Source organism: Bombina bombina, chromosome 10 (genome assembly GCF_027579735.1).
Source record: "Bombina bombina isolate aBomBom1 chromosome 10, aBomBom1.pri, whole genome shotgun sequence".
Taxonomy (NCBI): Eukaryota; Metazoa; Chordata; class Amphibia; order Anura; family Bombinatoridae; genus Bombina; species Bombina bombina.
The window spans coordinates 33,440,236-33,457,073 of record NC_069508.1 but is presented as its reverse complement, the minus strand read 5'-3'; the positions used below and the strand labels follow the sequence as shown (position 1 = coordinate 33,457,073).

The 16,838-nt window shown below is 41.4% G+C and overlaps 1 protein-coding gene across 6 annotated transcripts in view; it reads right to left on the bottom strand.

Moving 5' to 3' along the window:
• CEP350 (centrosomal protein 350) overlaps nucleotides 1-16,838 on the bottom strand; it is a 101,413-nt gene that overhangs the window by 67,279 nt on the left and 17,296 nt on the right. For all 6 annotated transcript variants that reach the window (XM_053693935.1, XM_053693940.1, XM_053693937.1 and 3 more), the window contains 3 exons: nucleotides 16,565-16,675; nucleotides 16,166-16,447; nucleotides 6,201-6,808 (listed from right to left, as the gene is read on the bottom strand). In XM_053693935.1, coding sequence (XP_053549910.1) covers nucleotides 6,201-6,808; nucleotides 16,166-16,447; nucleotides 16,565-16,675 — 1,001 coding nt within the window. The remainder of the gene's footprint in view (nucleotides 1-6,200; nucleotides 6,809-16,165; nucleotides 16,448-16,564; nucleotides 16,676-16,838) is intronic.

Sequence of the window (16,838 nt, the reverse complement as noted above, 5' to 3'; positions counted from 1 at the left end):
TGAAGTGGTGACTGGAGTATAATTTAAAAGATATTTACCTGCCTTAAAAACAGGGCGGGCCGTGGACTGATCACACAACAGAAGAAAGGAATTTATCAGGTAAGCATAAATTATGTTTTCTTCTGTTATGTGTGATCAGTCCACGGGTCATCATTACTTCTGGGATACCAATACCAAAGCAAAAGTACACGGATGACGGGAGGGATAGGCAGGCTCATTATACAGAAGGAACCACTGCCTGAAGAACCTTTCTCCCAAAAATAGCCTCCGAAGAAGCAAAAGTGTCAAATTTGTAAAATTTGGAAAAAGTATGAAGCGAAGACCAAGTTGCAGCCTTGCAAATCTGTTCAACAGAGGCCTCATTCTTAAAGGCCCAAGTGGAAGCCACAGCTCTAGTGGAATGAGCTGTAATTCTTTCAGGAGGCTGCTGTCCAGCAGTCTCATAGGCTAAACGTATTATGTTACGAAGCCAAAAAGAGAGAGAGGTAGCAGAAGCTTTTTGACCTCTCCTCTGACCAGAATAAACGACAAACAGGGAAGAAGTTTGACGAAACTCTTTAGTTGCCTGCAAGTAGAACTTGAGGGCACGAACTACATCCAGATTGTGTAGAAGACGTTCCTTCTTTGAAGAAGGATTTGGACACAAGGATGGAACAACAATCTCTTGATTGATATTCCTGTTAGTAACTACCTTAGGTAAGAACCCAGGTTTAGTACGCAGAACTACCTTGTCTGAGTGAAAAATCAGATAAGGAGAATCACAATGTAATGCTGATAACTCAGAGACTCTTCGAGCCGAGGAAATAGCCATTAAAAACAGAACTTTCCAAGATAACAATTTTATATCAATGGAATGAAGGGGTTCAAACGGAACACCCTGTAAAACGTTAAGAACTAAGTTTAAACTCCATGGTGGAGCAACAGCTTTAAACACAGGCTTGATCCTAGCTAAAGCCTGACAAAAGGCCTGGACGTCTGGATTTTCTGACAGACGCCTGTGTAACAAGATGGACAGAGCTGAAATCTGTCCCTTTAATGAACTAGCCGATAAACCCTTTTCTAAGCCCTCTTGTAGAAAGGACAAGATCCTAGAGATCCTAACCTTACTCCAGGAGTAACGTTTGGATTCACACCAGTATAGGTATTCACGCCATATTTTATGGTAAATCTTTCTGGTAACAGGCTTCCTAGCCTGTATCAGGGTATCAATAACCGACTCAGAAAAACCACGTTTTGATAAAATCAAGCGTTCAATTTCCAAGCAGTCAGTTTCAGAGAAGTTAGATTTTGATGTTTGAACGGACCCTGTATCAGAAGGTCCTGTCTTAGAGGTAGAGACCAAGGTGGACAGGATGACATGTCCACTAGATCTGCATACCAAGTCCTGCGTGGCCATGCAGGTGCTATTAGAATTACTGATGCTCTCTCCTGTTTGATTTTGGCAATCAATCGAGGAAGCAGCGGGAAGGGTGGAAACACATAAGCCATCCCGAAGTTCCAAGGTGCTGTCAAAGCATCTATCAGAACCGCTCCCGGATCCCTGGATCTGGACCCGTAGTGAGGAAGTTTGGCGTTCTGGCGAGACGCCATGAGATCTATCTCTGGTTTGCCCCAACGTCGAAGTATTTGGGCAAAGACCTCCGGATGAAGTTCCCACTCCCCCGGATGAAAAGTCTGGCGACTCAAGAAATCCGCCTCCCAGTTCTCCACTCCCGGGATGTGGATTGCTGACAGGTGGCAAGAGTGAGACTCTGCCCATCGAATTATCTTTGATACTTCCATCATTGCTAGGGAGCTTTTTGTCCCTCCCTGATGGTTGATGTAAGCTACAGTCGTGATATTGTCCGACTGAAACCTGATGAACCCCCAAGTTGTTAATTGGGGCCAAGCCAGAAGGGCATTGAGAACTGCTCTCAATTCCAGAATGTTTATTGGAAGGAGACTCTCCTCCTGATTCCATAATCCCTGAGCCTTCAGAGAATTCCAGACAGCGCCCCAACCTAGTAGGCTGGCGTCTGTTGTTACAATTGTCCAGTCTGGCCTGCTGAATGGCATCCCCCTGGACAGGTGTGGCCGATGAAGCCACCATAGAAGAGAATTTCTGGTCTCTTGATTCAGATTCAGAGTAGGGGACAAATCTGAGTAATCCCCATTCCACTGACTTAGCATGCATAATTGCAGCGGTCTGAGGTGTAGGCGTGCAAAAGGTACTATGTCCATTGCCGCTACCATTAAGCCGATCACCTCCATGCATTGAGCTACTGACGGGTGTTGAATGGAATGAAGGACACGGCATGCATTTTGAAGTTTTGTTAACCTGTCCTCTGTCAGGTAAATCTTCATTTCTACAGAATCTATAAGAGTCCCCAAGAATGGAACTCTTGTGAGAGGAAAAAGAGAACTCTTCTTTTCGTTCACTTTCCATCCATGCGACCTTAGAAATGCCAGAACTAACTCTGTATGAGACTTGGCAGTTTGAAAGCTTGAAGCCTGTATTAGAATGTCGTCTAGATACGGAGCTACCGAAATCCCTCGCGGTCTTAGTACCGCCAGGAGGGCACCTAGAATCTTTGTGAAGATTCTTGGGGCCGTAGCCAATCCGAATGGAAGAGCTACAAACTGGTAGTGCCTGTCTAGGAAGGCAAACCGTAGATACCGGTGATGATCTTTGTGGATCGGTATGTGAAGGTAAGCATCTTTTAAATCCACTGTGGTCATGTACTGACCCTTTTGGATCATGGGCAAGATTGTCCGAATAGTTTCCATTTTGAACGATGGAACTCTTAGGAATTTGTTTAGAATCTTTAAATCTAAGATTGGTCTGAAGGTTCCCTCTTTTTTGGGAACCACAAACAGGTTTGAGTAGAACCCTTGTCCTTGTTCCGACCGCGGAACCGGATGGATCACTCCCATTAATAACAGGTCTTGTACACAGCGTAGAAACGCTTCTTTCTTTATCTGGTTTGTTGACAATCTTGACAGATGAAATCTCCCTCTTGGGGGAGATAATTTGAAATCTAGAAGGTATCCCTGAGATATGATCTCTAGCGCCCAGGGATCCTGAACATCTCTTGCCCAGGCCTGGGCGAAGAGAGAAAGTCTGCCCCCCACTAGATCCGGTCCCGGATCGGGGGCTCTCGGTTCATGCTGTCTTTGGGGCAGCAGCAGGTTTCCTGGCCTGTTTGCCCTTGTTCCAGGACTGGTTGGGTTTCCAGCCTTGCCTGTAACGAGCAACAGCTCCTTCCTGTTTTGGTGCAGTGGAGGTTGATGCTGCTCCTGTTTTGAAATTCCGAAAGGGACGAAAATTAGACTGTCTAGCCTTAGCTTTGGCTTTGTCTTGAGGTAGGGCGTGGCCCTTACCTCCTGTAATGTCAGCGATAATTTCTTTCAAACCGGGCCCAAATAAGGACTGCCCCTTGAAAGGTATATTAAGTAATTTGGACTTAGAAGTAACATCAGCTGACCAGGATTTTAGCCACAGTGCCCTACGTGCCTGTATGGCGAATCCTGAGTTCTTAGCCGTAAGTTTGGTTAAATGTACTACGGCCTCCGAAATGAATGAATTAGCTAGTTTAAGGACTCTAAGCCTGTCCATAATGTCGTCTAGCGTATATGAACTAAGGTTCTCTTCCAGAGACTCAATCCAAAATGCTGCCGCAGCCGTAATCGGCGCGATACATGCAAGGGGTTGCAAAATAAAACCTTGTTGAACAAACATTTTCTTAAGGTAACCCTCCAATTTTTTATCCATTGGATCTGAAAAGGCACAGCTATCCTCCACCGGGATAGTGGTACGCTTAGCTAGAGTAGAAACTGCTCCCTCCACCTTAGGGACCGTTTGCCATAAGTCCCGAGTGGTGGCGTCTATTGGAAACATCTTTCTAAATATTGGAGGGGGTGAGAACGGCACACCGGGTCTATCCCACTCCTTAGTAACAATTTCAGTTAATCTCTTAGGTATAGGAAAAACGTCAGTACTCGCCGGTACCGCAAAGTATTTATCCAACCTACATAGTTTCTCTGGTATTGCAACGGTGTTACAATCATTGAGAGCTGCTAAGACCTCCCCTAGTAATACACGGAGGTTCTCCAATTTAAATTTAAAATTTGAAATATCTGAATCCAATCTGTTTGGATCAGAACCGTCACCCACAGAATGAAGCTCTCCGTCCTCATGCTCTGCAAGCTGTGACGCAGTATCAGACATGGCCCTAGTATTGTCAGCGCACTCTGTTCTCACCCCAGAGTGATCACGCTTGCCTCTTAGCTCAGGTAATTTAGACAAAACTTCAGTCATAACAGTAGCCATATCTTGTAATGTTATCTGTAATGGCCGCCCAGATGTACTAGGCGCCATAATATCACGCACCTCCCGGGCGGGAGATGCAGGTACTGCCGCGTGAGGCGAGTTAGTCGGCATAACTCTCCCCTCGCAGATTGGTGAAATTTGTTCACATTGTACAGATTGACTTTTATTTAAAGTAGCATCAATACAGTTAGTACATAAATTTCTATTGGGCTCCACCTTGGCATTGGAACAAATGACACAGATATCCTCTGAGTCAGACATGTTTAACACACTAGCAATAACTTGCAACCTGGTTATAATCCTTTTTTTTTTTTTTTAGCAAAAACGTACTGTGCCTCAAAGAGGTACTCAAACGATTAATGATTAAATGACAGTTGAGATAATAAACTGAGAACAGTTATAGCATCAACTTTAAAACAACACAACTTTTAGCAAAGGTTTTGTTCCCATTAGTAAGATAACATAACTAAATTTGACATAAAAATTATTGAGTAACGTCTTTATCCACAGTCAATATAAAAAATTCTCACAGCTCTGCTGAGAGAATGTACCTCCCTTCAAGAAGTTTGAAGACCCCTGAGATCTGTCAGAGATGAACCGGATCATGCAGGAAAAATAATAGCTGACTGGAAATTGTTGATGCGTAGCAAAGAGCGCCAAAAACGGCCCCTCCCTCTCACACACAGCAGTGAAGAGAAACGAAACTGTCACAATTCAAAATAAACTACTGCCAAGTGGAAAATAAAGCCCAAACATTTATTTACTCAGTACCTCAGCAGTGTAAACGATTCTACATTCCAGCAAAAACGTTTAACATGATTAATACTTATTAAAAAGATTAGTGACCTTTAACAAAGTAGTTCCGGTGAAGTACCATTCCCAGAATACTGAAGTGTATACATACATGTCATTATAACGGTATAGCAGGATTTTCTCATCAATTCCATGCACATTCAAAGAGCAGTAGCTGGATTCAAACCACAAACCTTCTGCTTGCAAGGTAGTTCAGCTAACCATTATGCTACCAATGCTGGCTGCTACATACCTCAATGCAGATTCATCTGCCCCTGTCCCCTGATCTGAAGCTTTTACCTCCCTCAGATGGCCGAGAACAGCAATATGATCTTAACTACTCCGGTTAAAATCATAGTAAAAACTCTGGTAGATTCTTCCTCAAAGTCTGCCAGAGAAGTAATAACACGCTCCGGTGCTATTATAAAATAACAAACTTTTGATTGAAGTCACCATAGTCCTCTCACACATCCTATCTAGTCGTTGGGTGCAAGAGAATGACTGGGACTGACGTAGAGGGGAGGAGCTATATCAGCTCTGCTGGGTGAATCCTCTTGCATTTCCTGTTGGGGAGGAGTTATATCCCAGAAGTAATGATGACCCGTGGACTGATCACACATAACAGAAGAAATGTGTGTATATAAGTGTATTTATGTGTTTATATGTGTATATATGTGTATTCATGTGTATATGTATATTCATGTGTATATTCATGTGTATTTATGTGTTTATATGTGTATTTATGTGTTTATATGTGTATATATATATATATATATATATATATATATATATATATATATATATATATATATATATATATATGTTGGAAAAATGGCACTGATAGACTTGCTCAACACAGGGTTGCCATAAACCTTCAATTTGCAAAAAGAGCAATATCTGTGATGCGCAATAAAACAAGGTATGCCTGTACTGTACTATGCAGATATAAAAAAAAAAGTTTTAGATCTGTAAAGTAATTTTCTCCTGCATATATCAAATCATCCATAGGAAGCTCAGATTTATTAATTATTTTTTTTAACAGATTTCGACAGCACTTTTTTAAAACATTGTTACACCAACGCGAATTTAAAGCACTTACCCGCTTTTCTTGTGCAATTGGCTCTGACCAGGTATGTCCCAGAAGCAACCTGGCATGGGCTTCAATAGATGGGTGTGTATTGGATTCCAACATCTGATTGGTGACAGGCTGATGTGTTTCCGTCACTTGCAAACGATGAATTGTATTCGCTATTCTTGTTTTACAAAAAGCCTCTTTCTGTTTCTGGTAAAGCTCTTGTAATCGCTTGTTCTTCTGCTCCTCGGCCAAGCGATGCGCCTCTCTCTCCTCTGCCTGCCTCTTCTTTCTCTCTTCCTGCTGACGCAGAATGTAAAGCCGTACCTGTTCTGTATCATAATGTCTCCTCTTTGATAATATTTGCTGCTCCTCTGGGACAGATCCCTTTTCAGACTTCCTTTTTGTGGGACTATGACTTCTTTTTTGTGTCTGCTTTGGCACATCAGTTCTACTATCCAGCTGCAAATCATCTAAAATGCCTCGGATCTCCTGAGCCAGGAATTCCTTCTTCACTTCTGTCGACTCAACCTCAAGAGGTGCATGCGACTTTGTGTTATTGTTCAAACTGCTTGTGCTGGGAGTTGGATCCTTGCACGATTTTTCATTGTAATGACCAGATTCAGATTGCCGGACTGTAAAGATGATAAAGAAGATTTTAGTATTACTCAGATTTCAGTCATTTGTACAATAGCAAGATTATTATACATACACACAATATAAGCTTCTTATGTGCACCAATCAGAAGCTTAGAATGTCCAAAAATTGGTACAAATCCCCAAATCTGAAACTCCAAACTTTTTAGTTCATATTTAAAAAAAATAAAAAAAAATAATTACTATTTCTTTCCTATGGCATGGAGAGACCACAACGTCATTCCAATTAGTAGTGGGATAATCAACTCCTGGCCAGCAGGAGGCAAAGAGCACCCCAGCAAAGCTGTTAAGTGTAACTTCCAACTTCCCTTACCCATAATCCCCAGTCAGTCATTCTCTTTGCCTTTGTCAATGGAGGATGAGCAAAGCGGTGTCTGAAGATATTTAATCCTTTTATGCGTACTTTTCCCTGCAAGCAAGGATTGGGGTCTAGCTGTGTCTACGTCAATCTCTTTAGTAAGAGTAGTGGTGGCTTTTAGCAGTAAGAAGGTTGTGAGGTAGTCTTTGCTTTACTTCTAACAAGTTTGCTACCCCTTTGCAGGAAGCCAGAGTTGGTTACTCTGTTCTTTCTTTTACTACAGGCCCATGACAGGGAGAGAAGTACATGCCACACCTCAGTAGCTGTGATCAGCCCTGCAGCTGGATCCACAGTTAAGTGCTTTTTCCTTCTAGGTACTGAGGTTAACCCTCAAGTAGATTTCTTTCTGGGACATAGTTATCCTTTTTTAGTTTAAGGGTACTTTTATGGGCAGTTTGTTACCGGCATTTTGTATGGGAAGGCTTTCCTTTATTTCATGAAGGGATTCTGTGAGAGATATGGGGTTAAATCGAAGCTGTGCTTATAATTTAACCTTTTTATTAACTGGCTGAAGGGTTATTGAAGTTTTTTTTTTTTAAACTTTCCCCCCGTTATTATGAAGCCCGTTTTAACATTTAGCATTGGGGCTCTGTTTACTTTCGCTTTCTTTTTAACAGTAGCACGCGCTTGTAGTCTGTGGCGCATTTTTTATTTCCTCAGTCCACTCACGTGACTCCCGGATCTTCTGTAGGCTTTTCAAGAGCGGAGCTTAGTCAGTCTTGAGCGCCAGCTTGTCAGTTTGACAATCGGATCGTCTTTAAGGGGGAGAGCTTCTCTGTCATCAGGAAAACAGAACTCGACAAATTTTCACTTCCAATGACTGGTGGTATTGAATTGCTGACAGCGGTAGGAGCCTCAGGCAATCTGAGGTTGTTTTTTTTTAGTTTGATTTTTTGCATTAGTTTAATATAAGTCTGTTTAAAATGTATTTTAATTTTATGTGTTGGATTTGAGTTCTCTAGCTATGGACACAGAACAGGATTCTTCTGCTTCTTTTGATAAATGCTTACTTTGCTTAGAGGCCCAGATTGTACTCCCCTCTGAGCCAGGTGTCTCTCAGGATAATGCTTTGCGTGACATGCACTTAGCTTTCTCCTCAAAAGTGCCAAGCCTTAATTGTTTCTCATACTGTGCACTCGTCTGTGTCCTCTCAACCTAATGGGGGTGTTTATTTACCTGGGGATTTTGCTGCTCAGATTACTTCTGCAGTATCCGCGGCTTTGTCTGTTTTCCCGTCTTTGGGTAAAGACTACTGAAGGAGGTTCTAGCTATTTTGGATGACTCTGAACCTTTGGTTGCTGTCAATCCTAAAAAGTCTTCTAAACTTAAAGGGACAGTCTACACCAGAATTTTTATTGTTTTAAAAGATAGATAATCCCTTTATTACCCATTTCCCAGTTTTGCATAACTAACACATTTATAATAATATACTTTTAACCTCTGTGATTATCTTGTATCTAAGCCTCTGCAAACTGACCCTTTTTTCAGTGGTTTTGACAGCCTTGCAGTCTAGCCAATCAGTGCCTGCTCACAGATAACTTCTCGTGCACGAGCACAGTGTTATCTATATGAAATACGTGAACTAACACCCTCTAGTGGTGAAAAACTGTTAAAATGCAATCTAAAAGAGGTGGGCTTCAAGGTCTAAGAAATTAGCATATGAACCTCCTAGGTTAAGCTTTCAACTAAGAATACCAAGAAAATAAAGCAAAATTGGTGATAAAAGTAAATTGGAAAATTGTTTAAAATTACATGCTCTATCTGAATCATGAAAGTTTATTTTGGCCTAGACTGTCCCTTTAACAAAGTTTATGATTCTCCCTCTTCTGAGGATGTTTTTCCTGTTCCAGACAAGATATCTGAAATTATAGCTCAGGGTTCCTTTTTCCCCTTCCCCTGTTTTTAAAAAGATATTTCCTGTTGCTGACTCCATTCGTGACTCATGGCGCACTGTGCCTAAAGTAGAAGGAGCTATCTATACTCTAGCTAAAAGAACTACCATTCCTATAGAGGATAGTTGTTCCTTTAAGGATCCCATGGATAAGAAGCTAGAGGCTTAGTTAAAAAAGATGTACATCTATCAAGGATTACAGTGGCAACCCGCGGCATGTATTGCTACGGTTGCAAGTGACAGAAACACATCAGAGGAGACTACGATTGAGAAGATACAAGATAAGATCAAGGCTCTTAAATTGGCCAATACCTTTATCTGCGATGCCATGCAGGTAGGTAATTAGGCTGGGAGCTAAGATGTCTAGCTTCACTGTCCTAGTTCGTAGAGCTCTGTGGTTAAATCTTGGTCGGCTGATGTCTTTTCAAAAGCCAAGCTTTTAGCTTTACCTTATAAAGGTAAAACCTTATTCTGTTCTGGTCTGGCGGAAATCATTTCAGAGATTACGGGAGGAAAGGGATCTTTCCTTCCTCAGGACAAGAAGAATAGACCTAGGGGTCGACAGACTTCTCATTTTCGTTCCTTTCGCAACTTTAAGGAACAAAAGTCCTCCCCCTCTTCTTCCAAACCTGAACAATCCAGGTCCACTTGGAAATCCAGCCAGCCTCTGAATAAGGGAAAGCAAAATAAGAAGCCTTCCTCTGATTCTAAATCTGCATGAAGGGTCCGCCCCGGATCCAATCTTGGATCAGGCTCTTTTTTTTGCCAGGCTTGGATACGCGATGTCCCAGATCCGTGGGATGTGGACATAGTATCCCACGGTTACAAAATAGGATTTAAGTCTTGCCCTCCAAGGGGCTGATTTCTCCTGTCAAGACTATCCTCAAACCAGGTAAAGAGGGAGGCCTTCTTAAATTGCGTAAAGGACATATCCTCCCTGGGCGTTATTGTACCAGTCCCTCTAGAGGAAGGTCTAGGATTTTATTCAAATCTATTTGTGGTTCCCAAAAAAGAGGGAACTTTTCGTCCCATCTTAGATCTAAAGTGTCTCAACAAGTTCCTCAGGGTTCCGTCCTTCAAGATGTAAACTATTCGTTCCATTCTTCCAATGGTTCAGGAGGGTCAGTTCATGACGACCATAGACCTGAAGGACGCATATTTACACGTTCCCATTCACAGGGATCATCACCAGTTTCTAAGGTTTGCCTTTCTGGACAAGCATTTCCAGTTTATTGCCCTTCCGTTTGGTCTTGCCACAGCTCCCAGAATATTCACAAAGGTTCTAGGAGCCCTTTTGGCAGTGACCCAGGGAATTGCTGTGGCGCCCTTTCTAGATATCTTGGTTCAGGCGTCATCTTTTCAACTAGCAAAATCTCATACAGAGATGTTGTTGTCTTTTCTACGTTAAAACAAGAAAAGAGAGAGACGCACACACTGAGACAGAACAATAACTAGAAAAACTTCTATGTTTGTCCACAAGGCCAGTGCCACTCAGGATGCAGTCTCTTTTTGCACACTATGCATTTTCACAGAGAAAAAATATCCTGTAGCATATCAGTCTGATCCTGCCCAATGACAGTCCAGCACCGAAATACCAGGCAATTCTTCTCTGAACAAGACAAACAACAAACCCCAGACGTACGTTTCGGCCTCTCTTGGGCCTCGTCAGTGAGGTGCAGTTGCATATCTCTAGGGCATGTGTGCAAGGAGTCCATATCTGGTTTCCACCTTTTACTGGGGTTTTTTGTTCTTCTTGTTCAGAGAAGAATTGCCTGGTATTTCGGTGCTGGACTGTCATTGAGCAGGATCAGACTGATATGCTACAGGATATTTTTTCTCTGTGAAAAGGCATAGTGTGCAAAAAGAGACTGCACCCTGAGTGGCACTGGCCTTGTGGACAAGCACGGAAGTTTTCTAACTATTGTTCTGTCTCAGTGAGTGCGTCTCTCTATTTTCTTGATTTTTGTCTTTTCTGCGTTCCCACGGGTGGAGGTGAAACTGTAAAAAGTTCTCTAGTTCCAACAACAAAAGTGTGTTTCCTAGGGACAAACATAGATTCCCTGTCCATGAAGATTTTCCTGACGGTCGTCAGAAAATCCAAACTTCTTGCTTCATGCCTTTCCCTCCAGTCTATTTTTCGTATATCAGTGGCTCAATGCATTGAGGTGATTGGTCTGATGGTGGCTTCCATGGACATCATTCCTTTTGCTCGGTTCCATCAGCGACCGTTGTAGCTTTGCATACTCCATCAATGGAACAGAGACCATTAAGATTTATTACAGAGGATAAATCTGGACCCCCTAACAAGAGACACTCTCTCGTGGTGGATGTCACAGGAAAACCTGTCTCTGGGCACTTGCTTCCTGAGACCTTCCTGAGTGATTGTGACTATGGACGCCAGCCTGTCAGGCTGGGGAGCTGTTTGGGTTTCTCTGAAAGCTCAGGGCCTGTGGTCTCGGGAAGAGTCTTCTCTTCCCATAAACATCTTGGAGTTGAGAGCAATCTTCAACGCCTCGACAGCTTGGCCTCAATTATCTTTAGTCCGGTTTATCAGATTCCAGTCGGACAACATCACCTCAGTAGCTTACATCAACCACCAGGGAGGAACTAGGGGTTCCTTGGCCATGAAGGATTGTCTCCTATCTGCCATCCACATTCCAGGAGTGGACAATTGGGAAGCGGATTTTCTGAGGAGACAGACTTTTCATCCTGGAGAGTGGGCTCTCCATCTGGAAGTGTTCTACAGGGTACCCCCCGGTGGGGGGTTCCAGAGTTGGATCTGATGGCTTCTCGTCAAAACACCAAGCTTCCAAGGTAGAGTTCAAGATCAAGAGATCCTCAAGCCGCTCTGATAGATGCTCTGGTGGTCCCTTGGGATTTCAAGCTAGCATACCTGTTTCCTCCATTTGCTCTCCTTCCACAAGTTATTGCTCGTATCAAGCAGGAGAGAGCGTCTGTGATTCGAATAGCTCCTGCCTGGCCTCGCAGGATCTAGTGAAGATGCCATCTCTTCCACCTTGGCGATTACATCTGAGGAAGGACCTTCTACTTCAGGGTCCATTCCTCCATCCAAATCTAGATTCTCTGAAGCTGACTGCTTGGAGATTGAACGCCTAGTCCTGTCTAGACACGGTTTTTCGGAGGCAGTCATTGATACTATGCTTCAGGCTCGTAAACCTGTTGCTCAGAAGATTTACCATAAGATATGGCATAAATATCTTTTTTGGTGTGAAGCTAAAGGTTTTTCTTGGAGTCGGGTGAGGATTCCACAAATTTTAACTTTTCTTCAGGATGGCCTGGAGAAAGGTTTGTCAGTCAGTACTCTGAAAGGTCAGATTTCTGCTCTGTCTATCCTTTTGCACAAACGTCTGGCAGAATAACCAATTGTTCAAGCTTTTGTTCAGGCCCTGATAAGAATCAGGTCTGTGTTTAAACCTGTTACTCCTTCTTGGAGTCTTAACCTAGTTCTTAAAGTTTTGCAGCAAGCTCCATTTGAGCTGATGCATGTTGTTGATATAAAATTGTTATCTTGGAAGGTTTTGTTTCTCCTTGCTATTTCTTCCGCTCGCAGAGTTTCTGAGCTTTCTACTTTGCAGTGTGATTCTCCATACCTTATTTTTCATGCAGATAAGGCCGTCCTTCATACTAAATTAGGGTTTCTCCCTAAGCTGGTGTCGGATCGAAACATTAATCAGGATATTGTTGTTCCTTCTTTTTGTCCTAATCCTTCTTCTCATAAGGAACGTCTTTTGTATAACTTGGATGTTGTGTATGCTCTAAAATTTTACTTACAAGCTGCTAAAGACTTTCGGCAATCTTCTGCCCTGTTTGTTGTTTTCTCTTGAAAGCGTAAGGGTCAGAAGGCTACTTCTACTACTCTTTCCCTCTGGTTAAGAAGTATGATTCGTTTTGCTTATGAGACTGCTGGACAGCAGCCTCCTGAGAGAATTACGGCTCATTCCACTAGGGCTGTCTCCTCATCTTGGGCTTTAAAAAATGAAGCTTCTGTGGAACAAATTTGCAAGGCGGCAACATGGTCCTCTTTGCATACTTTTCTACAATTTTCTACAAATTTGATACTTTTGCCTTAATTGAGGGCTTCTTTTGGGAGAAAGGTTCTTCAAGCAGTGGTGCCTTCTGGTTAGGTCCTCCTGCCTTGGTTCCCACTAATAATTGGAATGACGTTGTGGACTCTCTATGCCATAGGAAAGAAAACAAAATGTATGCTTACCTGATAAATTTCTTTCTTTCCAGGCATGGAGAGTCCATGACCCCGCCCTCTTTTTAATATAATTCAGCAGGTTTTTTGAGTAAACCTCAGGCACCTTTACACACTTTTTCCATTTTTCTTCGGCTGAATGACTGGGGATTATGGGTAAGGGAAGTTACACTTAACAGCTTTGCTGGGGTGCTCTTTGTCTCCTCCTGCTGGCCAGGAGTTGAATATCCCACTAGTAATTGGAATGACTCTGTGGACTCTCCATGCCCGGAAAGAAAAAATTTATCAGGTATGCATACACTCTACCTGTGCCTTTGTTTTTGTATTGTAAGATGCAAAAATGGTCTATATTTATTTAAAACAACAAATATTACCTGATTACAATACTGTTCTGTCTTTCTGAGGGTACTATGTATACAAAAGTAATAATAATTATATAAAACTACCTTTAGGCTACATGTATAAGCTGTATTATGACGTGTAAATATTTCCTAAATGACATAGGATATTGTTGTTTGCACTCTGTCCCATCCCCTCTCCAAACTGTCCCATTTTACAGATGAAAAAATTCCAAAATCCAAACCTTTTCCGGTCCCAAGCAATTTGCATAAAAGGGTTTTCTACATGTATTAATTTTGCACCCATGTTGTTATCAGTTAATAACATAAATAAATAGAATAGAACCAGACAGCTTTTATTTTTTAAACAGAAGTATACAATCGATAAAAAAGGAAGAAAGAAAAAAACAACACGGTACATGTCAAAAATAATGAAATTAAGCTGTATTACACAATATAAACATGACTGAAGTTTAATTATTAAGTGATGCACTAAATAATATGAGAAATTCAGGGCTAAATTATCACTGTAATTATAATATAGATAACATTAAGATAAAACCAGTTTTAAAGGAACATAAAAAAGGCAAAAAATGCTCTAATATCCTAGAACATTTTGTTATTGCATAATTGCTTGTATATAACGGTGTGCTTAACCCCTGCAATGGGATTACACACGTAGTTATAGTCAGCTCCAGATAGTGTTGCCATACTGCCGCTTTAAGGGAGGACACATGAAAAATACATGTGTCAGGGGCTGTTTGAAGAAATGTTTAAATAATCTTCAATTATTAGAACTCTGACATATGTATTTTTCATGTGTGTCCTCCTCTTAAAGAAGCAATATGGCAACCCTAGATCCAGAGCAATAATACACTACTGGGAGCTAGCTGAACATATCTGGTGAGCCAATGACGAGACCAGTTAGCCACAAGTAATCTATGATATGTGTGTCTTAAAAATACATGCTCTATCTGAATCATGTAAGTTTAAAGGGACATAAAACCAAAACATTTTATTGGTATCTTTCTTTGAAAAAAGCTCAGGAGTGTGCACATGTCTGGAACACTATATGGCAACAGCTTTGCAAGAAATGTATCCACTTGCAAGAGCACTAGATGGCAGCACTATATCCTGCCTTGTAGTGCTCCAGACACCTACCTATCTCTTCAACAAAAAATACCATGGGTTTCATGTCCCTTTAACTTTGACTTCCCTATCCCTTTAGATATTAATATGATGGCATAAAATAAATGTATCCATTATGACCCCTAGATGAAACCGTTTATTATAGCCTATTGTTATAAGTCATGGTATTGATGTAATTTGTGAGTAGGAGCCGTAGTCATGCTTTAATAATAATTGGATACTTGTATAGCGCACAACCTCGAACTTAATCGACTTGCGGCACAGATAACAGGTAACAGGTATTATTATTACCCAACTTAATGGTACTCATTTTACCGGCCTCGGAAGGATGAAAGGCTGATTTAAAAACCACTCATGCTGAAAATGGTGCAAATGCAATGTACAGCATTGTATTTGCACCATTTTCAGCATGAGTGTTTTTTAACTTGTTTTTATTGTTTTATTAAACAAATTTGAAAAGTTTTAACCAATAGCTCTCATTGCTGTACACACATTATACTACGCTACCTGGGGAGGCTCATAGGTTTACCTTCCCTGTATCCCTCCGTTGGCCTTCCTGGGGATTGAAACAACACCTTTATCCAGCTGCCCCTTGTGGGGGATCACCTCCCCGGCTTATCCAGTTATTGCCTGAGTTCAGCTAGCTGGTTTGCTGTGAAGAACCAGCCAGCCTGCTCCTATTGGCACAAGTGGATGCCTTTACACCATGCGAGTACCCTGTGTTATTTATGTGCTGATATCCTGTTGTTAATTGATTCACACATACGGCGCCTCTTTCCTTGTGTTTGTTATCTTCAGAATTACCTACCCTTGGTGAAGTTAGAGAGCAGCCTGATCCGGATGGACAATACATAAGTGTCCAGCATTCACTAAAGTACTCTACCACATCAATAAGACCTTCTCTGGGACCGATTTACTACCATCTTTATAATAATACAACAGTATATTGGTATTGTATTGTATCCTAGCGAGAGATTGTTTCCTATTGTGTATCTAATTTTGTTCTCTTTTTTTCTAATTTTGAGAGTCCACAATTCTGTATATGATATTGGTTCTTTGATTTATAGCGACTCCTATAGGGTGTTTTTAACCCTTTCTTTTTATCTATGTAGGAGATATACCATGATGTGAGATGTCCAAAAGTGACCCCAGATATGTTGTAGAAGATTGTATTACTTAGTCAGCAGAGATAATAAGAGTTGAAAAATTGAGGTTAAGTTCTCACTTGAGATATACCTCAATAAAAACCCCAAAAAACATACATACAAAATGAAAACAGGTTCTAGCACTATAGTAAAATAATTTGCTACGATTATGTACATTTAATGCACCAGTCAGTAGAATATCTCAAATATGCATCAATTTAAGGGTAGCCACTGACCTGATTTTGTGGGCTTTGTCTGACTGTCAATCTGTCTCTCTCTTGAAGATGTCCTTTTATCAGGCTGCTCATCTTTGGATGTGGGTCGCTGGTCTCTCTGTCTCTCACTGGACGTATGCCTTTTGGACATCTGTCTAATGGCAGATGAAGTCACTTTGTCAACATGACTGTCACTGGGTAAAGGTTTTGATTCCTTTTCCAATTTCGGTCCAGGGCCTAGAATCTGTTTCACCAACTTCTGACCCTCTCTCCAGGACGACGTACTTATGAGGTGTCCCTTGACTATTAATAAATAGTGCAAATTCAAAGTCAGTAAATGACAATGGAAAGAACAAGGACCTTAAATAAGTTAACAGGCAGAACTACAAGTCAAGTATGTTATGGACTTTATCATCTCACCTGTCTTGCCTTCAGGACTTCCTGAACCACCAGTCTCTGTAAATCTCTGCACTTTTCTAACCGGCCTGGATGTTCTCTTCATTTGTGATTTTTCATTGATTGATAGTTTTTCTGTATAGAGAACTAAACATAAGTTCCAGCAGCCATGTCAGCCTGTCAAAGCATAATTCCTCCCTCCAACTTGTATTTCACTTTAACAGATCATGTGGCCTTTAACACATTCTATTTCTGTAACTTCAAATTTATTTAAAATATATATATTTAAAAAAAATGT